General features: G+C 38.0%; 1 protein-coding gene across 1 annotated transcript; it reads right to left on the reverse strand.

Moving 5' to 3' along the window:
- Positions 1-119: 119 nt before the first annotated feature.
- Positions 120-22,615, reverse strand: lta4h (leukotriene A4 hydrolase). The gene is made up of 19 exons (NM_001006897.1): positions 22,392-22,615; positions 20,490-20,620; positions 17,644-17,764; positions 16,380-16,448; positions 15,601-15,705; positions 14,396-14,448; positions 13,331-13,403; positions 11,618-11,758; positions 11,514-11,537; positions 10,595-10,665; positions 9,372-9,483; positions 8,880-9,024; positions 7,861-7,964; positions 7,710-7,780; positions 6,474-6,528; positions 4,814-4,909; positions 3,782-3,864; positions 798-902; positions 120-402 (listed from the first exon to the last, which is right to left on the reverse strand). Exons 1-19 carry the CDS (start codon positions 22,536-22,538, stop codon positions 279-281), a joined length of 1,830 nt encoding a protein of 609 aa, NP_001006898.1. The 5' UTR covers positions 22,539-22,615; the 3' UTR covers positions 120-278.
- Between the last annotated feature and the right edge of the window lie 758 nt (positions 22,616-23,373).

Raw genomic sequence — 23,373 nt, forward strand, 5'->3', positions numbered from 1 at the left:
ATTTTCAAATATCTGGGGCCATTAATATTCCTGCATTTGGGTCTTACTTACTGGTATTTTGAAATAAACATTTCAACTGCACTGAATTGTAATAATGTCAAATCCTTAACACCTTTTCAATAATGTCATTTGTTTTATTTCAGCAAAGTGGATTATTCTTCTGGGAAAAAGTTGCAAGCGTATAAAACTTCTTTAACAAAGTAATTTGTACTGGGTTGTCACACCAAGTCATGACTGCATAAAATAATCAGTTAAGGCTGGTTGGTAGTAATGGTGCGTTATGAGGCACTGATATTGAGATCCTTTGCCACAAGCATTTCAGTCACAGGATGCATACATGATCTGTTCTTCAGAAAGGTGTTAACCGTTTCTTCTCGAGCCTTCTCAAAGTTGTACAGATCCCTGAAAAGAGAGAAAGGAAAAAAATAGGCAACAAGAGAACAAGAAGTTAATATGTTAAAAAATATATATATATACCACAATGCACTGTTGGCTATTATTAAAGGGGTCCATAGTCCAAAACAATGAAAGAAAATAGCTAGACAGATGTGGTAGAAATAAACAGCTGGTGTTTGTGTACCTGCAAAATGGCCCCTTCATAACAAACTTTCTTATTCTTCTGAGGTGAAAGATGTAATTTGAACCCATAACCCCTGTTATATCCCAGGATGCAGCCATAACATACAGTCATGTATGTACTGTAGATACAGTTATTTTCATATTAAAATAACAGGGCTGCAAAGCCTGTACCTTTTAGGGGCACTCTTCCCTATCCCAGGTTGGCTTATGGAACCTACCTATACAGAGGGCGTGTGAACTTCATTCTTCCTTGTTCAGTTGTCATCTTTAGAGCTAAGGGTATGACGTCTTCACATTTAGCCCGAATACAAAGCCGTAGCCACCTGCACTCAGAAAATGTAAATACAGAAATGGGGGTAACCAATAAGAATTTTTCAATCAGGTTGCTTTCCTGTCTAAAAACAAAGTTACTGACAGACATCAATATAAGTACAATGAAAATGAAAACCTGAATTTCTTATAAAGAAATGAATGATTGTGGCAGCCTGACAGCAAACTGTTCTATATAAACAGTTACATGCAAAATAACATCATTTCTACAGAGCTGACAGAATCTGTTCAAAGTCCTTTTCCAAGATACCATATAATGGATTTTGATTTTGTTAAAGGGAAACTATACCCCCAAACACTGTAGGTCTCTATAAAAATATATTGCATTAGCAAGTTCATATGTAAAAGCCTGCTTCATCTAAATAAACCATTTTCATAAAAATATACTTTTTTAATAGTATGTGCTATTGGGTAATTCTAAATAGAAAATTGCCATTTGAAGAAAGAACGGCCGCTTCCTGGGATCACAGTACACACAAACAAGCCAAGGCACACATACATGCTAGGCCTCATCAGCCAATTAATGGACAGAGTTCTGCCTTTTGCTCCCACACTTCTTCCTGTTACAGTTAGAGCTGCATTATTTCTGGTCATGTGATCTCTGAGGGAGCACACAGCCCATCACATAATGGTGGCTCATGGGAAAGGATGTAAAAGGGCAATATTTAATGATATATATATTCCAGTTTGGTGAGATTCTTTAAAGGAGAAAGGAAGGTAAAAACTAAGTAAGCTTTAGCAGAAAGGTCTATGTAAATACAGTCATAAGCACTCACAGAAATGCTGCACTGACTTCTCTGTCAAAAGATTTGTTGTGTCCGTTTTCCTCTGCCAGAGACACGCAGCTCTCTCCCTTCTCCTGCTCCCCCCTCCCTTAGGAATGTGGATCTGAGCCAATCAGCAGGAAACTGACTCATAGTCTTACTAACTGAGCATGTACACCGGGTCTGGGTCTCAGTGCAGGAGCGTGGCATTATGGGAACTTTCTTTACACAGCTCAGCATTTTTTTTCCTATGAGGCTTCTGATCATCTGAACGGGAGAAATATGTGGAGACTTAAGGTCACTATTGAGAGAGCCTTTCCTTCTCTTTTAATAGTTTATATTATGTTAAGTGACCCATCTGTTGGTTAAGTATTCATTTTGGGGCTAAAGTTTTCCTTTAAAAGCAAAGGTGATTAGTGGGCAGTGCTGAATATCCTAAACCAGTGGCTCAGGGGCAACATGTTGCTCACCAACCCCTTGGCTGTTGCTCTCAGTGCCCCCAAACCATGTAGTTATTTTTGAATTCCTGACTTGGTGGCAAGTTTTGGTTGAATAAAAACAAGATTTCCTACCAAATAAAGCTCCTGTAAGCTGATAGTGTGCATAGAGGCTACCTAATAGCCAGTTTTAGCCCTTATTTGGCACCTCCTTGAACTTTATGATGCTTGTGTTGCTCTCAAAGTCTTTTTAAGTTTTACTGTGGCTCATGAGTATGAACTGTTTGGGGACCCCTGCCCTAAATGATACAATTTGAGAATCTTTAAATAATATAATCTGAACAAGCTACAGGGCTGAGTAATAAAAGAATATCTCATAATTCACCCCAGTCTCTGGGTGCAAGTTAACTGTAACGTTATTAAAAGTAAAAAAAAAAAAAAAATCACTCATCTTAGTCATATTGTTAATAGGCCCACCCCTGTACATTTATTTTATAGGGGTTATGGCCAATCAATGCATCACATACAATCAAAAATGTACAGACAAATAAGGAGGGTCTTCCTCCTCAAGTGCTCTGATGGATAATATATGACTATGTGAACTAAAGCAGCAGAATTAACAAAACTATAGAGAGAAAGCGCAACAAATCAAAAAACTGGATGTGTATACACAAAACATTAAATACCCCTGAGGAGGACAATAAGGCAGAGATTTTTTTTTTTTTTACAAGGCATTTTTTGTTACAAGGCGTTTTGCCGAATGGCATTTTGTTGGAAAGAGTCCAATCCTAAGTATAAAGGATATCAATAGTATATGACTAAGCATAAATCACCTGAAACAGCATGTTACAGCAAACTCACTGTTAAGACCTTATGGTTTTCTGGTTTGGAAATGGAATATCCATTTTGTTTTTAGACATAGTATTCTCAAAACCACATCGCCACCTCTTGTCTTACCCACTACTGTATATATTCCTATTACTGAGAGCTTTGTGGTGTCTCCCCCATCTCATTCATTAAAGTGTGTAGCTACACTGGAGTCTAAACTTCCTTTTTAATATCTAAAACATGTTCCCGAATGCAGTTCTAAAGGGGACAAGAGGTCTGCCCTACATATAGTACATAGCAAATCATACAAAAACTGTAGTTCAATTAATATACCATTTGACAATATATTCCTTACTTCTGACAGGTTTTTTTTTTTTTTTTTTTTTTTTTAACATATAAGCAAGTGAGACACTTCTTGGCCCACCATTTGAACATGCCTCGAATGTTGAGCAGGCCTGGATTATTATTTGTAGGAGCTTGAACTAAACTAGGAGCTAGCTGACTTCCCAAAGTATATGTCTGGCTTGCTATCATTTCAAAACCTGTATCAAGTACCGAATGTAAAATTGGATTGGTTCTTAATATGATAAGATTTTGTTGCCAGCTATTAAAAATGCAGCTAGCACAATCCTTGGCTAAAATGATAGTAAATAAAACCTGTTTACATATTGTGATACAAATACAAAGATAATGGGGTTTACTTAACCCAGCCTGGGGTAACAGGTAAGCAAGAAGTGGGAGGCACATCCCAGCAATTTTACCTTTCCTTGTCCCCATGTTGTCTCTGTTGGTATTTAAGGAAATTACAGATACACATTTTTTTGGTTGTTGTTGGTAACAAACCTGAATCGTATTTCAGAATTCTTGACATCATTTAGGTTGTATACTTCTTGCATTCGTTTCACATGAGAGACTGTCAGAGGTGCCTGAAAAAGAAAAGCACTTTGATTTCAAAAAGGACCCAGCTACAATTTTCATAAACATACTGCAGATATGGACAAGAAGATGGAGAGATATATAAAGATTAGGCCTGGGCCTCCCACTCAGCATTCCAATCCATTCCACAAACTTTTTCACTGGGTAGAGACCAGGGCTCTATGCAGGAAAGTCAAGGTATTTTATTACCATCTCAGTAAACCCATTCTGTACAGACCTTTCTTTGTGCATTGGGGTATTATGCTGAAATAGGAAAGAACGTGCCCCAAACTGTTGCGATTAAGTAGGGAGCATGAAATTTTAAGGAATGTCATGGTATGCTGTCAGGGCCAGAACAAGGGGAAGGCAGAAGGGGCACCTACCTAGGTCACAACAATGAGGGGGAGCTAGACAGGTACCTATTTGTCAACCCCTACTTCAGGATCTCTTACCTCCGCCACAGATTTCCTGGCACACACCCCCTCCACAACATCTTCCCGCTGCACTCCCCCCTCTACAAGGTCCCACAAATACAATACGTGATTGGCTGTTTTCAGCTAGCTGCAGGTTAAACAATAAACTCAAAATTGTTTTGGCTGCCATGGATAACTGCAGAGATTTGTAAGAAAGCATCCCAATGATCTTCAGTAGGACAAATTCTGCAGCCAATGTTTGTTGTGGAAGATAATATGGTTGTGTGCCTTACTATACACCTGTGTCAGTCATGAGTATGGCTAAAATAGCCAACTAATTAGGGGCACTGACATACTTTGGGCCATCTAGTAAATCTGCTTTAATTCGTTAAACTTTTACATAGTTTCTAGAGCTCTTTAACATTTATTCTAAGCATAATCTAAACATAAAAACATACTCAAGATCAAATGATTAAAGTGAGAATATACATAATAATATAAATAAATAATAAATCACGCAAAAGGGAAAAAAAGGTCAAAACCTTACCTCTAGCAGCAAGATGGTCAAGACTTCGATGAGTTGGTGAGATGATAAATCCTTTACGTCATCAGCGTTAAATGAGCTCAGATCACTTTCCTTAGCCTGAGAAAAGATACCATGCAAAATCTTAACACTTATGGGGTTATTTAATAAAAGGCACTTTGACTGGACATACACGATAAACAAGGTTTTGTGTGATATTCGTTGCGTGTATGTTGGATTAACGAGATGACCAATTTTGCAAAAGCTTCTGATATTAGTCATCTCGTCAATTGGGGCGGGACAAAAAGGCTGAATCTTCGTTTAGGGCTGAATCGTCAGGTGGATGTAGAATCCCCATTGTTTCTACCTCCATATCTGACAATGCAGCCCTGAACGTCAATGGAGGGAACGAACAATCTTTCCTGCAATGGAAACGTGTATGCCCACCTTTAGTTTGCCCAGGTGCGGTAACCCATAGCAACCAATCAGCAGATAGAATTTACTGGTCACATGTTTAAATGCAGGCTTTTGGTTTATATGGGTTACTGCTCTTGGGCAAACGTAGAGCCTGTTATTACATATGGGGGTTAAATTTTGATGTTTCATAGTCCATATTAAACTGAAAAGCTCTGATTTATTATCAGTTAAAAAGTATGTCGCAAGGCTGCTTAAAGGGGTTAACTTTTAGTATGTTGTATAGGGTAATATTTTCAGACAATTTGAAAGTGGTCTTCATTTTTTTATTATTTGTAGCGAGTTTCCAGGTTTCCAGGTATGTTAGCAGATCTCCAGTTTGGAATGTCAGCAGCTGTCTGTTTGTTAGGGTCCAAATAGCAACCAGGAAGTGGTTTGAATGAGAGACTGGATTACAAATACCTGAAAAAAAATAGACCCGAGCAGCCAAAAAATATTGCTCTCTAAGGCTGTGACCCACCATTTCAAGATGGAAAGAGGCAGAAGAGGAAGGCAAATAATTCAAAAACTATATATATAAAAAAAAATAATGAAGACCAATTAGAATTTAGAATTGGCCATTTTATAACATACTAAAAGTTTACTTAAAGGTGAACCACCCCTTTAAAATTCAGTTCTGTTTGAAAAGTGCACCTATGCAGGATATTGAACAGTGTGGATTTTAGCTGTGGTCAGTATTACAGGGATGAAGTAGTAAGCCTGTGCGGTGCGGTGGCTTTTTGATGATTGTACGCGTTAACAGAGAATATTATTTGCAATGTACTGAACCATTAACTGCTGAATTCCTCCGTGGTGGAATGGATCAAAGCCTACCACATCCCGAAATGCTTATGCTGCATAGTCTGCAGGTTGGGGAAAGCTGGCTGCACTGAAAACACTGAGAACATACAAAGTGCTTATAAATATTATAAATGCAAAAATGCAACGTCTCACCTACATTTGGCAGTTTAGCGCAGTGCCAAGGGTACAATGATAATTGTAAAGAATGAGCTTCATTACCTCATGCATTCGCCTGCGGTGGCAAAAAAAAAAAAAAAAAGCAACCACACAGGAACACAAAAGTATACACGCTTGTGTAAGGGCCCTAAGGCAGCTATGTCATCTACTTTTTCTATACACAGGCATTTTACCACCCTGGCTGAAAAGAGCACAGACATTACTGTTTAGTTAACCAGTAGTAATGTATTACATAACATGTTATGCCACTTACCTTGACCCATTTCTGGCTGAGAGCGATACAAGCATTAGCTAGTGTCATGTCATACCTGTTTATGGTAAATAAAGTAAGTCAAGTCACGTTTGGAATTTATTGCCATTTGTACTACAGTACAGGGACTTTTGTGCAGCATAGTATAGTAAAGGACACGTTTTGATTTTTTTTCCTGAAAAGTATGCAGAATACATCAAATGGTGCAACAGGTACAAATCCATGCAAGAATACGTAAGAACAGTACAATAGGCACATGAGGTGAGACAGGTCCTAATGTCAAGTTTTGGTTGCTCTTGGGAAGAAGCTAATAAATAGTCGTTTGCTTCTAGTTTTTTATGGTTTCAGGCTTCCTGTGCCTAAGATAATAGCTGGGCTTGTGCCAGATGAAAAGTTCATGTCCTGGCTGAGGTGATAGATTATTATATTTCACACCAGTTAAAACCAAACCATTTGTTTGTTTATTGTTTTATAAAGCTAAATGAAAGCAGTGCCAAAGTATAATTTGGGATGAAAATTAATTGCTTAAAATAATAAATAAGATACATTCGTTTTATGCACTCTAATTGGTTTACAGGATTAAGCATCCTTTTATTTACCAACTTCTTGAAACCCAGGCCAAAGCTGGCTACAATCTCTTATCCTGTGCTGCATAATTAAAGTCTGGTGGGTAAAAAATAGTGATTTTATTATGAAGTATTTATTTTAAGTATTTCAATAAAAGCGTAACAGCCAGTCTTGTGTCCCCTCAAGGTACCCTATATGGCTGCACAAATCAAACATGTTGACAAGCTGTTATCAAGGATTAGTGCGGGATCACAAGCACAGGGATTAATTACTTATGCAGAAGGCTTTTCCATGGGAAGATTTTTTAGGGGATCTGGAGGGTAGAGTGGCTTCCCAAATCACAGCACAGCTTTCACAGCGATTCACATGTCCACTTACCTAACATTATCAAAAAGGACTGTTCCACAATGTAGCAGTGTAAGAGTGAGAGTTGTATAATCAACAGGGAAGAAGAGCACCCTGGGCCAGAAGGCTTCCAAGGAGAAGCCTCCTATAAAAGCAATGTACACTTGTATCTCTGGTAGGAAACCTTTATGGGTGAGTGCATGTACTGAATGATGAACTTCTATACAAAGCATTAGTTACAGCACATTATAATAGAGGTAAATATAGTAGCAAAATTGCAATTTGTTATATTATATGTAATGATCAAATTAAATGGGCTAAACTTACTTGGGTTGTACTGGTGGCATCCCAGGGGTATGCATCCATCCTTTCCAGTCCACCTTGTCAAGAATATCCACCTGGACACACAGACACTAATAAGTTTCCATAAGAAGAAAGACGTGTGTGTTCTACAGGGAGAGACAAGCTTTTTCCATACCTTGTCCTTAAAATATGAATACAGGAAATTCTTCCATTGCTCTGTGGTGACACTTTTGTAGGCAAACATCTGAATGTACGATTTCAGGAACCCCAAGAAGATTTCTACCAAAAATAAAAGTTATCTCAATTAAATACAAAAAAGTATCAAGGTGCTCTATGCTTTGGGAAATGGGCTTGCTGCTCTATAATCTGTACGATCTACACAAGTGTCAAAAGAACATAAGAAAGACCAATAATTGAAGGGGTAATATGTTGCCTGTGTGGCAAAAGTACTGTCTGTAAAAGGGACATCAGGATCCCACATACAACTAATTTAAAAGGAAATAGGGAAAACTTATTTGAGGATAAACATAGGCCACATTATTAAGAAATTTAGTGGCACTGCTGACCTACTAAAGTCAACTTATCCCATGCAACACCTAATCAATGCGGTGAGCATATACTGACCAATCAATCAGCAGGCTGAATGGATAAAGTGGCCATACACATACCAGTATTACTGTACAAAACAACACTTTGTATGATTATTGGTACGTGAACCGTGCCCAGCCTAGCCCTAGGCCACCTATCTCTACAAATGACAACAGATGTTTAGAGCTACTTTCCATTGTTCATCTCGGCTCACAGCCAAAATTTTTGCTGCTCCTCTTCAAGTTCCCACCCGTTGATGCATCATGCACCCGCTGGTGTACTAGCCAGTGATCTGACACAATGGTCTGTCACACTTGGCATACATGCCCAGACAGATAGACAGAAATCAGGTAAACTGCCTAATCGAATTTAGGAATGTGTGGCCCTGTGCGTATTCACTGACTGGCAGATGCTTTTCATGTCAGTGCACACTAAAGTTGCAGCAGATTGGTTATTTCTCTACCGGCGTGTTTACACATATGCGTTACAGAGTACACTCAGGCGGTATACTGTATGCAAAAGTGCTACATCAACTGGCATAAGGAGGAAAAGCTTATCTTCTAAAGTGCAATGAAACATAAACAAATGTAGCAACATTTTACAGACCTGGCCCTCCAAGGAGCTGCTCCAGATAGAACAACAAAGCAAATCCTTTTTCATACGGAACAGAGGAAAATGCAGCATCTACATCTACCTCATGCAGATTGGGTACCAGGTTTGTAAGAGGATTGGTGGCTCCAAATGTATTAACCTGGTGGTATAATTGTCAAAGGGTGAGGGAAAGTATGTTCTTAAAGTAGCAATAATTTGACAATTTGGCATCATGCACCTAATGTGCAACTAAGGGTGTCAAATGTAGGGCTAACAAGAAAAAGAAAATAAATGCAGTTTTAAGGTTTGTATTTTAGTATGGCCCTCCAAATATATAAAGGTAATAGAACAATGTTCAGCACATTATATTGTGATTACTAATCGGATATTATATACATTTATTTTTTACTAAAAATTGTATAAATATAATCACAAGAAACCAGAGTTTCTGGATGATACATATTTATAGGTCTTTATGTGCTAAAAATCTAAACCATCTAAGCATACCGAATTCTGCAGTTCTTTCCAACCCCCCAGAGCCTTAAATTGCCGAAACTCTTCACCATGAAGAAGGCCATCAATCCTGCGCTCCAGGTATACAGTATGACCTTCATTTAGCCTGGTAAAGTAATCATATGAGTTGTACATATGGGTTAATAAATAGTTATTAATTAATACTCAGTGCTTAGCACACTTAAGACTCAGCATGTTTTCCTAGCAGACCTTGGCACTGTGACCCACTGTCATTTAAATACAGCACAGAGATAACTGTTTTACAGCATGGAGCAGCGGCTTTATTTATACGATAAATGAAGATATAGAATAAAACACATTCAGCATGTTTTGTTTTAGTTTCAGGATCTGGGCTGGTTTTTATGGTTTCCCTTTTTTTGTACTTGCTCTAGAAATGTTTAACTGTAGTGTTCATAGATTGATAGCTGTTATAGCCAGTGTCATCAAATACTTGGCTAGAATCTGTGTCAGCGCCGCAGAAGTGATTAAATAATGAGCCAATCACACAATAGGCCACCTATTCCTAGGCCCAAGTTTATCAATATTAATATATTATTCAAATAATATATGAAGCCAATAAGTCCAGTTAAGTACCAGCTGTGTTTTAAGAGTTTGTTACCAAATGACAGCAATGTCATTCTTACTTACTTCTAATTCTTTCTAATATAAATAAAAGTAAAAAAAATTCAGTGAATGTGTTAAAGAATACATTTTCACTTACAGGAGCACTAAATTTGCCAGGGATGTACAGAAAGAAAAAATAGACAATAATGAAAGAAAGCGAGGGAGGGGGATTGATCAATGCACCTTCCCTGGACCCCTGTTCATAAGTAAATTATCTATGCTAGTGCATGTATTTACAAAAAACAGGGGTTTTTAGCGACAAAATTGGTAAGATTAGTAAGCCAGCATACCACGTCAAGGTAATTTACTTATGAAACAGGGGACCCGGCAAAGTGCATTGATCAATCCCCCTCTCTTTTTTTGTATGCTTGTAGTTTATTTGGCCAGATCAGTCGCACTTCCATTGTATTTTTATAGTCTATTTAGCCTTGGAGTGCTCCTACAACCCCCTTCTATAATGAAAGAAATGTCTGGCACACATGCCTCTCAGTACACTGTTATCCATTAAAATGTTCTTCTAATGACCAATATGTGCAATATAATTCCCCCCTCTGTTAATATTCATAACTCCTACTACTTCCATAACTACTAACCAGAAGTTTTCCCAAGTTTCATTTGTAACCAGGTTTCCTGTCCAGCTGTGTGAAATTTCATGTGCAATCACCTGATAGGACAGAAAGGTAAATCAATAGGACTGCAGTGAAAAAAAGTATTTAAGATATATTTCAAAGGGGTCGTTTACCAACTTTTAGTGTGAGTGACATTCAGAGAAAATTGCAGTATGTCTTAATTGTTTATCGTTTGTCTTATTTGAATTATTTAGCATTTTTGTTTAGTAGCTTTCAAGTTTGGAATTTAGGCAGCTATCTGGTTGCTATGGTCCAAATTAACCTAGCAACTAGGCAGTGGTTTGAACAAGAGACTGCAATATGAATAGGAGAGGGCCTGAATAGAAAGATAAAAAAAGACAATAACAATGAAATTGTATCCTCTCAGAGCAATGGTTTATGGGCTGCCGGGGTCAGTGATCCCCATCTAAAAACTACAAAGAGTCAGAAGAAGGCAAGTTATTAAAAAACTATATAAAATAGAACATGAACCAACTGAAAATAGTGCTAAAAATTGAAAATTCTATAACATATTAAGAGTGAACTTGGAGGAGAACTACCCCTTTAAATATTTCCCTAAATGAATTGTTGTAAGCAATAATGTTACAGTAGGAATATTTAAACTTGGTCCTGAACTATAACTTATAGAACCTCCTTTCTATATTTTTAATTCAAAACTGGTTACTAGATGAATCATAGTACAGTATTCAAAAGTAAATTCACCCAACAGTTAAAAATAAGAACAATCACGAGTGTGACGCACTTGGGCAAATGAAACTGAACTAACATTTAAAGGGTGTAATCATGCCAAGCAAATATAACGCTGGTTGTGCAAACACTGATGGCAACAAGATAAAACCAACAGACTTCTTTCTGTTTAAAAATGAAACTATAAAATACTTACACCTGCCAAAGAGCGGTCACCAGCCTGCAACAGGGATAAACAAATGTCAGACATCTGTGTCCTGAGTTAACTAAGAGAACAATCAGCAAGAAAAAGGACCATACCAGCACAGTTGGGGTAACAAACGTGAGGCAGGGATTCTCCATGCCCCCGTATGGGAATGAAGGAGGCAATATAAGCAGATCATATTGACCCCACACATAGGGGCCAACCAAGTCTTCTGCATATTTGAGCATCTTCTCTGTCTAAAATAGAACAAAAATACAGGTAATGAAAAAATATCACTTTTCTGATACAAAGCTAAAAAAAACCTTTACCAAGCATCTGCCACTATGATGCACCAGTGAAGCGTGAGATAAGATAACAAACATAAATCAAGTGTCAACTGATGTGAGTCTAGGCTGTGGGTTTGTACCCATAGAAGCATATAGCAATACATAATGCTGTTAATATTAGCCTTGCTCTATTCTTGAAGAGTTCCATGTTGGTATCATCTTTGCAGACATCAACACTGAATCATACTTCTTTTTTTTTTTTTACACATTTTATGGGGTGTGATCCATAAAAATGTATTGCACACTAAACACAAGTGAAAATGTAGTAAAGGAGCGTTCTAATGCAGGTCCCATATTTCCATAGAATGAATAAGGGATGGTTCATGTTGATCTTCAAGTGAATGCAGAACAATGCATTGGACTCACCATAAATAAACATTTACTATATCAGTTTGTGCTAAGTGGAAGCCAATGTATAACAAACACAGTTCTACAAAACCAATTTGTGACAATAACGTGTTAGTGTGTGACCATAGCAGGACACAACACAAGTGAAACTACATGTTAAAGAAAGGTGAGAGAGTAGCATATGAACAAACATTGGGCCCCATGGCAGAGGGAATCCAAACCAAACAGAAATATGTAATTTTCAGTTTGCAAAGTAATAGGGGTTTGCAAGAGGGTGGACAGTGTTTGGGTGAGTTGTAGGTGGAGTTTTAGAATAATGGAGTGGCTAGGGTGGATCAGGAGCATGGCAATGTATCCAAAGGTCATTTTATCTTAATTGGGGCCACATTGGTAGGGACCTGCCCAGAAGCCCATGTGACAAGTGGGCTTGGGGCCCACTGGAGGGAGGGTCCTACATACTTAGTATTAAAGCGGACCTGTCACCCTAAGAAATAAGTCCAAATTATTTTCTATATTGTTAGTTGAGCAAAATAAACTTTACTTACTCTATATAAATAATATAAATCTTGTTTCCTTCCGTCTTGGAATTGCTCAATCAAAGCAAGCAGGAAGGCACCATTTTGTGGACACTGTTATGAAGGCAAGCTTTGTATCATGCCAAAATCTTGTTTCTGTGCCAGAATGGGGGACCCATGCCCATGCACTGGCTACACAATCAGATGAGGAGGAGGGAGGGGAAACGTTAGATGTGCAGTGATATCTAGGAAGTGCTGAATGGAAAGCTAAAGTTATTGTCTGCCCCGCCTCTATGCCTAAGGCATAGAGGTGGGGCAAGCAATATATGATTGACAGCTGTGATTTTTAAATGCCTTTATAATGGGTTTGGATGTGTTAATAAAAAAATGAATTTGGGTTTCATGTTTAATTTGAACAGGATTTTTATTATACAGATTTTCATGTCTGGGTGACAGGTCCACTTTAAGGGACCCTGTGATTCTTAATGCTGGGCTTGTTGACAGGCATGGCAAACAGAAAAGTATGTAAATTATATTCTTATAACAAGGATAAAAGAAACACAGACTTTGCCACGAAAAAATACACGCAGCTTTTTGGCAAAAGCTATATAGAACCAACCTCAGAGAATTCATAGACAGATGGTTCCAAAAGCTCCTTCTCAGTCCAAATGGTTGTTCTAGGACCACCCTTTCTGAGAAAAATAGAATGTTAAATGCAATGGGTTTCCAACACAGTTGTGAAAAGTTTATCAGAGGGGTGCACACAGCATCATATGTTCACCTCCACATACCTTCAAACTTCAATATGTCGAAATTGCAGCACTCCCATTTTATATTCATAAAACTGCCTTTATTTCACATATGGCACAGACACAGCAACGTTTCGGACATCCTGGTCCTTTCTCAAGCTAACAAAGAAAAAGTTTCTTTGGACCAGGAAGTCCGAAAAGTTGCTGTGTCTGTGCCATGTGAAATAAAGGCAGTTTTATGAATATGAAATGGGAGTGCTGCAATTTCGAAAAGGAGAATGTTTTAAAGTTTTAGTAAGGGTAAACTTTATGCAAAATAAACTAACAGAAGATTTATTGCCCATGGATGTCTCCCCGTTTGCCATCACCCATATAGTGAAAAATAGGCAGCACTGGCAGTGTTTTTAGTTCAGACAGCTGAATCCTTTTGCAAAGTTGGCAGGGATCTTGTTACCTGCCCATGATTCTGCTAATCGACAGCAGTAAAAAGTGACTGAAGTTTATCAAAGCACAAGTCACATGACTGGAGGAACTCGGGGAAGTAAGAAAATGGCTGCCTCATGTTAATATTCAAAAATTAATATTACAAAAAAAAATATTTGTAACTCTTTTTAAAACTAGTGCTAAAATAGCACTATTAACTGATGCATTCTTAAAAAAAACATGTTTAGATAGATAGATAGGACATATATTAATTTGCAAACAATGTAAACTGTATAGCTGCTGTGGCTAAATAATTGAAATAATGTGACACAATTTAATTCTAAGACTGCTTTACGGTACTTCAGATGCAACGTTAATGAAGCTTGCATATCTTCAAGGGTTAATCAAGGTAGTAGTAACGTACATTCCAAACATAGGACAGTGTAATATTTTGTGAACCTAGTTAGGGAATTCTACTCAGCCTCCTGCTCCTTTTAGTCAGCTCAACTTACCTGCCCTCCAAAGCTCCAACAACCAATGCAATTAAATAACTGGGTATCGGCACCTAAAAATAAATAATAAAAGATTTGGTCAGTTTATATATTTAGCCTGTAACAGGATTTGATAACTTGAATATTAATAGCAAATTCTGTTAAATTACCATGCTAAACAACATATTGAAATTTGTATGCAAGGATTATTAATTGTCTAAAATTAGTGGCCTGCTATAGGTTTGGTACCCATAGTTATTTGCTTAAGTCCCAGAACACATGGAGGGCATTAGGCAGATAGACTTTCCTGTGGCCAGGTCTAGCAGAACATTATTTTCCTTCTTTTCTAATTCTTTTGCTATGCCCTGCTTTTATCCAGTTTGCCCTTGCCTTATGACTTTTAATATGTCAAATCAGCGTTTCCTGCAAGAAAGCAAATTGTGGACAGGGCTGTAGGTCATGGACAAGTCAGCATACATAGTTATGAGTTGAGATGCATTCTATCTGAGGAAAAATTTATTTTTGTGGCAGTTCGCCCCAATAAAGGAGCTTTCCTTCTGTAGCTCTAAATTAAACAACTTGTTTTCCTGCATCATCTGGTCAATAAAATAACTTTGTGCTATTAGGCACAATAACCACAAAAATGTCTACCAAGGCCATGTGCAAGTAATATGTATGTAGTAAATAAGGCTGGCTCTCCCATGAGGAGATTCAGCACCTCCTTAGATAAAGTTTCACTTTAATTCTATTTCAGCTGCATGTCCTGCCCTATAGATAGTTCACTTTATCACCAGACATAGATGCCTGTTCCACTGCATTGCACTTGTTCTCAAACTGTAAGATCAAGCTCAATCCACTGCTAGCTTAAAAGGTGTAGCTGTACTGGAAGCCAAGTCACCAAGAGCCCTCCAAAGTCATGTTCCCTACTCCTATTGACAAGGGTTCACAGGCCTGCTGCTGACCAGCTGTGGCTGAGCTATTAATCTAAGCATCTTCCAACTGCCTCCTCTAATTCTGGTGAATAGCATCTATTTTAAAAATAGCAAAACTGCCTGATTTTTAGCTGTTTTTCAACACAATTCCCAGCATAATATCAGTAATAACTATAAAAACAGGTTGCCTCCCCTTCATTTTTTCTTAATTTCAGTTGCTAATGGTTCAGCTTAGTAAAAGTGATTCAAACAGCAGTGCTTTTAAGAAACATGAATACAGCTAGTTATTCATACATTTTGCATGAAGCAGTAAATCTTTCTGCTGCAGTCATTTTGCTCTACTAATTCTCCATCACGAAGTGCACTCATCAGAGCCACCAGCTCCTTTGGGACTGAAACCTGAAAAAAAAATGTCACCAGGTGATTATATAGGATACATCACAGTAATTCAAGTACTCACAGTACAAAACCACAGAGACCTAGTCAATATTTTGTTAGATATTACGTAGATATAATTTATCAATCAGCTCGTAAAAGCAACAAAATAAAATAACTGGTAGTACTAAGTAAGGATGTTAAGAAAAAAGAAAATGATATGAAACTTTATCTTTTCATATGAAATTTTATCTAGAATCAGGCAGTTAAAGCAGGTTAAATGTGTCATCAGCTCATTACATCAGGGCTTTTATTGCAGGTGCACAAAAAAAAGCAACTCACACTTTAAATAAATGTAAGAAAAAGATAAAGACTATTTATGAAACAGATTTATTAAACATCTGTTAGGGCTCTGGCACACGGGGAGCTTTAGTAGATTTTTTTAACAGCAAATGGTTCTCTTTAATGGTATGGGCTTTTTGGAGTGACAAAAGTCTGTCCCTCTGTAATGTTTTTATTTGGGGGGGGGGGGGCTTTGTTATAATGATCAATTAAATTAAAAAAGGAATTAAACAATCCACGTGAATGAAACAAAAGCCATTTAATGCAAGATTCGATCCTCTGTATGCTTCATTTAGCTGACACTTTAACCATAATGCCCCCCCCCCCCATGTTCTTTTCTTAGTCTTGTCACAAACCTGGCTGCAGTAGGTGAATTTCACTGATGGTGTATCTTGGCATGGTATTATACTTCTGCAATGTGTAGCCTAGGAAAAAAAAAAAAAAAACTTACTGGAAATGTCGCCTGTTATTTACTTAATACTTTACTTTACTGTTATTATTTGTTAAAGGAACAGTAACACCAAAAAAGGAAAGAGCTTTAAAGTAATAAAAATATAATGCACTGCTGCCCTGCACTGGTAAAACTGGTGTGTTTGCTACAGTAACACTACTATAATTTATATAATAAGCTGCTGTGTAGCCCCGGGGGCAGCCATTCAAGCTGGAAAAAAGGAGAAAAGGCACAGGTTACATAGCAGATAACACATAAGTTCTGTAGAATACAATAGTGTTTTATCTGTTAGCTGCTATGTGCCTGTGCCTTTTCTCCTTTGAATGGCTGCCCCCATGGCTACATAGCAGCTTATTTATATAAACTATAGTAGACTTTCTGAAATAAACACACAACTTTTACCAGTGCAGGGCAGCAGCACATTATATTTTAGTTACTTTTATACACTTTCATTTTTTGGTGTTACTGGTCCTTTAAAACCACAAGCACTAACACAGCTAAAAAAAAAAAATATATAACATTACAAGCTAACAGAACATTCATAGTGTTGATATATCAGGAAATGTTACACGTTAAATTTTCTTTTCTAAATGTTATGCAAAGGCTTGGTAAAGTTCTAACAGCTATTCAATCTGGTTTACTTCTACATCACTGACCGTGGTTGCATTCAATTAGCTGTATATAGTTTAAAACTACAGGATATTCCATAAAAAAATTAAATGCTATGAGGCAAAATGTAAAAATATGACTTCTTATCCAGAATTCATAGTACAGTCAAACCTCAATTTTACATTTTAACTTTCCCTTCATTTTATACTGATTACTTGCTGTCCCACTAATTTATAATGCATTTCAATTAGTAATTTTCCAGGATGTTCCACAATGTTTTCCACATTTTACAGAAACATTTTGGCCTGCTTTTCCTAAAAATGCCTGTTTGTCCTGTGCGGATGTTCATTTTAGTTTCCCCCAATCCAGAGCCAATTTCTGGATCAGTGCATCCATAATTATGTAGCATAGTACCCCCCCCCCCATTTCCCCCGTGATATCCACACATTTAAAATAAACACTAAATTGTGGGTATTTTAGCACATAAACAGTACTGTTTTATTTTAATGTTAAGTGTCATCTAATGTGTATAATGTGAACAAAGGACTACATCTCATTACCTGGCACTGACTGAAGAGATAAGGATGGACCTTTCCTGCTGTCTGTTCTGCGGTGAGCCACTGAAGGGCGGATGATTTGGGAGAGGTGACCGAATCAATTTCCACAATAACGTCTTGTCCTCTATTCATTAACAGATGAATTATTATTAACATGTATCTATAAAGTCCCAACATCTTGGGCAGTGCTATACAATGGATGGATCTATAAGCTGAACATACCAACATGGGAAAAGCATTGCCAAGGGCAAAGGCTGACAGTGATACACTGGAGTTGCTTAAGAACAACACAGGTAAGGACCTGAGCAATCTTCACCTGAATGATATAAGCATTACATTGTACACCAAGTAATTCCACCTAGCTAAAAATCCTGACAGTATCCATTCATGTAAAGATGGGGGCATACAGAGAAAGATTATACTTTATGCCCTAAGTTTATTTAGTGTAAAAAATCCTTTACTCAGTTAGAGATTATCCCCCTTTAGGCTGATGTCCCATGGAGATATATAATCACCCACAATCGATCTCTGCTACCACAGGAAACTAATCTCTCCAAAATGCCTTTCCACCAGCAACAATACGAATCACTGGTGGACTGGTGGGGCGACTAAATCTCTCCGTGGGACATGCGCCTAAGGGCAGTGGCACATGGGGAGATTAGTTGCCTGCGATAAATATTAGCTATTGCAGGCGACCATCCCACTGGCAAGAATGTAAATCGCCAGTGGGATGGCATATGTGTTGCCTAATCTCCCCGTGTGCCTACAACAAATAGAGCTACTTGTCACGTCTACAAAAATAGACAATGCTGATTATTTACTGATAATTGTCTCTACATGTGTGTTAGCAGAGACAATTCTCATTATTGTCTATGGCAGGGTATTTCTGGTGTTGACAAGCTGTGACAAGTAATTGCTACTAAGTAGCTCTGTAACAGCAGATGTGTGTGCCTGGGAAGTACTAATTTTGCTTACATTACAAAACAGAATAGGAAACCTCTAAAGAATTTCATCAAGGCGCAACACTGTGTGGAGCTGTATAATCACCAGGACAGAAGGCCGCACATTGTTACAGCGCACAGTCACATAGTAGTGTATAGTTGCAATGAGCTGTAATAAAGAAGGTCATGCTTTTAGCTCTGTGGTAACATTAGCCTAATTTAATACTCAGCTGCTAAGAGCCATATAGTATATCTAAAAACATATACAGTAATAGGATATATGTGTGACGAAAGATCAAACAATTGCACAAGTTCTAATGAACAGGGGAAACTACTGGACAAGCAGGTACACAGGAATTGTTGCCGGGAAATACAGCAGGGAAATTAGGAAATTTAGCAGCACAATACAGACTTGTCTTGTGTAACTGTGTGTCTGCACTGCAAAAAGGAAATACCTACAGATTATGGGGGCAGACTCTGGGCAAAGATCAGAATGATAATTAATGTGCATCAACTATGCCGGGACTTGCTGACAGGCAAATATGATCAGAGAGAGAGAGAGTAAAGGTGTAAGTACTCTGTGTAAACCATAAAAAAGATTATTCATATCTCCACAGGTCTGCAGAGTACAAGGGGTAAGTGGCTAAGGGCATCATTAAACAACAGACCAGCTACACAATACTACATTTGGTGCCAAAAGATTACAGTTTCACTGCTAATGAGCTGCCTCAGCAACTATCTGAAGCCTCCCTGTTTTGCTGAATAATCTAATGGTATATTGCAATAAACATGGATGCGCAAGATTTTTAGTATGAGATATTAGAAGAGATAGCCTAAATAGGTTTATATGTGTCTGCTTATACACTACCAAAGCTACTGATACTTATCTTGACTTTCATGTATTTTCCCTTAAAGGGACACATAATTAACTTTTGAACGGGCAAGTAATATTTAAAACTACATTAACTGTCAATTTCTTTGTGTACTTTTTCAATGTACAATAAGGTCATATGCACTCACACAACAAACAACCTTCTTGGTGCCCACATGCATGTACTGGATTCTCTACAAATTATATTACCAACAGGGCGGCAGCAATATGTGCAGAGGACCACCTAGCATGTATTACAAACAAAAAAGAACAGAAAAGCAATATATCATAATATACAAGGGCATGTTTAGGTTGAAGGCAAGACTGCACATGTACAAAATTGTTATGTTCTTAGAGGTACATGTACAGCAGATCAATACAAACAAAAAAACATCTTAGTGACAGTGTCCTGTGGGCAGGTATATGCAGTCTTAATCACCCCTTGTCTAAGTAAGGCTGGTAAAGACTTCACACTGACACCAGCTCTATGCACAGAATGTATAGCATATTGCATGCAAGTTGAAGAACAGCTCTTACTGAATTTTTATGTGAAAAGCATGACTTCCAGATAATATTTAATGCTGCTGGGATACTGAAATCTACAGTTAGTTATGCTGTTGGTATATAGTATACTAGTTTATGCACAGTATGTGAGTGTATAGGATAGGTTTATGTGTGCTGGGGTTCACTTGAAATAGTCGAACTTGATGGACTTTGGTCAAACTATGTGATTCACAAGGTGCAAGTCACTTGGGTTTGCAGGCAAAACACACTAAGAGAACCCTCAAAAGTCCCCTAATTTAGGCCGTTGGTCCCAGGGCTCCCTTGTGTCCATACACCCTGTACTTTTGGGATTGAATAACGCATAAAATTTGCATCCATGTTAGTGCTTTACACTTGCATTAATAAACAAACACTATGATCTACTTTCCAGCTGTGGGGATGTGCCATTACTTCCTGCACCTGGGAAGCCCAAAGCAGTGGATTAGGAAGATTATACAGTGGATCCCAAATTCAAATGAAAGCAGAAAATATACCTTGTAAGTGAAAAAGGAAGTGTTATTTCCAGAGGAGTTCCTTTGAAGCTGTGACTTGTTCCAAGTGCAAACTTTGCATCTTTCCCATTAACAGCAACTTTTTTAATGGTGAGGTCTTTGGTATCCAAAATCTAAGAAAAGTATTGGATTCATATTGGTAAAACAAATTTTACCTATTACACACTACCCAGTGCTATAAAACATTCAGCATTAAATAAATACACTATGTATATTTACTGACAGTTATGTAAATAAACAATGAATAAACTGAAATTGCCACCTTGCAGAAGACTGGATTTCAAAACGGTAAATAAGCCTATGCGATCATAAACTGCCATTCTTGGATCCTTATCCCTTTATAATTTAATACTTCTGAAACCTATTTGCTGAAAACATAATTGATTAGATGTGTAATGTTCTAATGGATTTAGCCATTTAGTCTTTATTAGTTTAAAGGGAATGTATCATGAATAGTTTCCTTATTAATCTTATTAATAAAATAATGCATTAGTTGTTTTTGCATAATGATATTACATGTAATTCTAAACAACTTTCCAGTATACACTTAATTACAAATGTTTCAATGAGTTTGACATTATTTGTAAATGTAATTACCATTAAAAGTAGTTTCTGTCTGTCTCAAAATTCCCACACGTGCCTTTCCTGACTATTCCCAGAACTATGGATACTTTGAGTCTATCATTACATACATTTATTTATGATCGTTTGGATACGAAATGATTTCGGAACTTTCGGATCGTAAAAGACCTTGCATCAGGAGGATCTGCACCAGTGGATAATGGAAGTTTAAAAGGAACCGTGAGTGTATGGACTTACTTTACTTGCTCTATGGGAACTAACTAACCCACTCCTTGTACCATGGCATAGATCAGGGGTCCCCAACCTTTCTTACTTGTGATCCACAGCCAAATATAAAAGGACTTGGGGAGCAGAACAAGCATCATAAAAGTTCATGGAGGAGCCAAATAAGGGCTAAGACTGGCTATTAGGCAGCCTCTATGCACACTATCAGCTTACAGGAGGCTTTATTTGGTAATAAATCTTGTTTTTATTCAACCAAAACTTGCCAACTAGTCAGGAATTCAAAAATAACTACCTGGTTTGGGGGCACTGAGAGCAACATCCAAGGGGTTGGTGAGTAACATGTTGCCCCCGAGCCACTGGTTGGGGATCATTGGAATAGATCATACCATATTCAATGAATAACACCACCCTACCTGTATCATTTGCTATGACAAGTTCCTCTGGTTTTTTTCAAGACCAGAGTTTTTGTCTCATTAAAAGTTTGGCATTGCAAATGAACTGCACAAATCAGTACATCAGAACGTGCATCTGCTAACTTGTGCTCAGATGTACAGTAAATTTAGACAATGCAATAACATGCAATGATGTTGCAAAATAAATGTGGTTTGCTCAAGCAAGGTTGGATCATACTTCAGCATTGTTTCAACGGCGCAAGGTAAACCCTATAGTCTAAACTTGCATCTGATATTTGGTATGAACTACTAACTACATACAATCATCTCTGGTGTTGGTGGCAAAGGCAGATTAAGTGACTTGCAAACATGCTGATAAAATAAGACATCTTGACTTGGTATAGTGCAAGCCCGGTAGTCACATATTTAGCCATGTTCCAAGTCTCAAACCTAATAACCCCTGCCAGTCAGCATCCTGTGGTACCCTAAAGATGTTCCATGCCAGAGGCCAACCTACATTAGCCATGCTCAATGCCCTGTTATATTCTGGCTATAACAGCTACACCCTACTGCCTGAGGCCATCTGACACACTTCATCTAGCGAAACTCCATACATCCCCCTTGCCCCTATATCAGAATGATACTATTAACATTACCCACTACCCCAAATGACGGATTACAGTACCAGGGATGCCAGCGAGTCCTGCAGAGAACGCACGGTCAGTGAAGTTGAAGCTGTGATAACACAGGAGGCAAAATCTACATGCAATTTGAGATTCATATGCTTGATGTTAAACTTCTCCGGAGAGGCAAAGGAGCTGGGGTCTGCCATGTCTGCTGCAGGGTAACAAGTGAACAAGCTCACACACCGAACCGCTCCCTCTGTCTCACGGATCAGTTACGTCTGACAGCGCACACAGGTGGACCTGGAGGCAAAGTATCTTTGAAAAGGCCCAGCATGCACTACGGCCAAGTGACGCGGCCGCGTAGCCTTTCGGACAATGTAGTTCTACTTCAGTATCCATTTCCGTTTTGCCCTGCGGAAAGGATTATGCGTGAAACCTATCACATATGTAAAGCACTCTACTGTTCTTGCGTTAGAATGAAAGAAAAGTTTCAACGGATAATTATAGTGTCCTTATATGGGAGTGAGGTATCTTTTTGAGAAAGGGGTTAGGTGGGATTTTGGGGCTAATTCTGCATACAAAGGAATAAAGTTGTGAGACGTTCCAATCTTGGCAAAAGGTTGAAAATTTGCCACATTGGACTGTGCTACAAAATGTGCTTACTTCAAGTTTTCCGTTCCCTACTTACTGAAAGCAAAAAAAGACCACAAATGGTGCTTTCTCCCCACACCAGAATTTCAGGTTTTTTTTTTCATGCTCTGGAACACTTTGTTTGACTATTATTATTATTATTATTAACATGTATTTAGAAAGTGCAAACATATTCCGCAGTGCTGTACAATAATTGGGTTTCGTACATTGGACATACAGTGTTACATATAAAGTAACTGATACAAGAGGTGGTGGGCCCTGCCCAAAAGAGCTTACAATCTATAAGGCTAATGCCAGACGAGGTGTAGGGTGGATATTTTTGGCAAGTGGAAAAACACTTTCTAAAAATTCCACCCTATGCCTCTTACTTGTGCCTGCACCAGAATGAAT

Source organism: Xenopus tropicalis, chromosome 3 (assembly GCF_000004195.4).
Source record: "Xenopus tropicalis strain Nigerian chromosome 3, UCB_Xtro_10.0, whole genome shotgun sequence".
Taxonomy (NCBI): Eukaryota; Metazoa; Chordata; class Amphibia; order Anura; family Pipidae; genus Xenopus; species Xenopus tropicalis.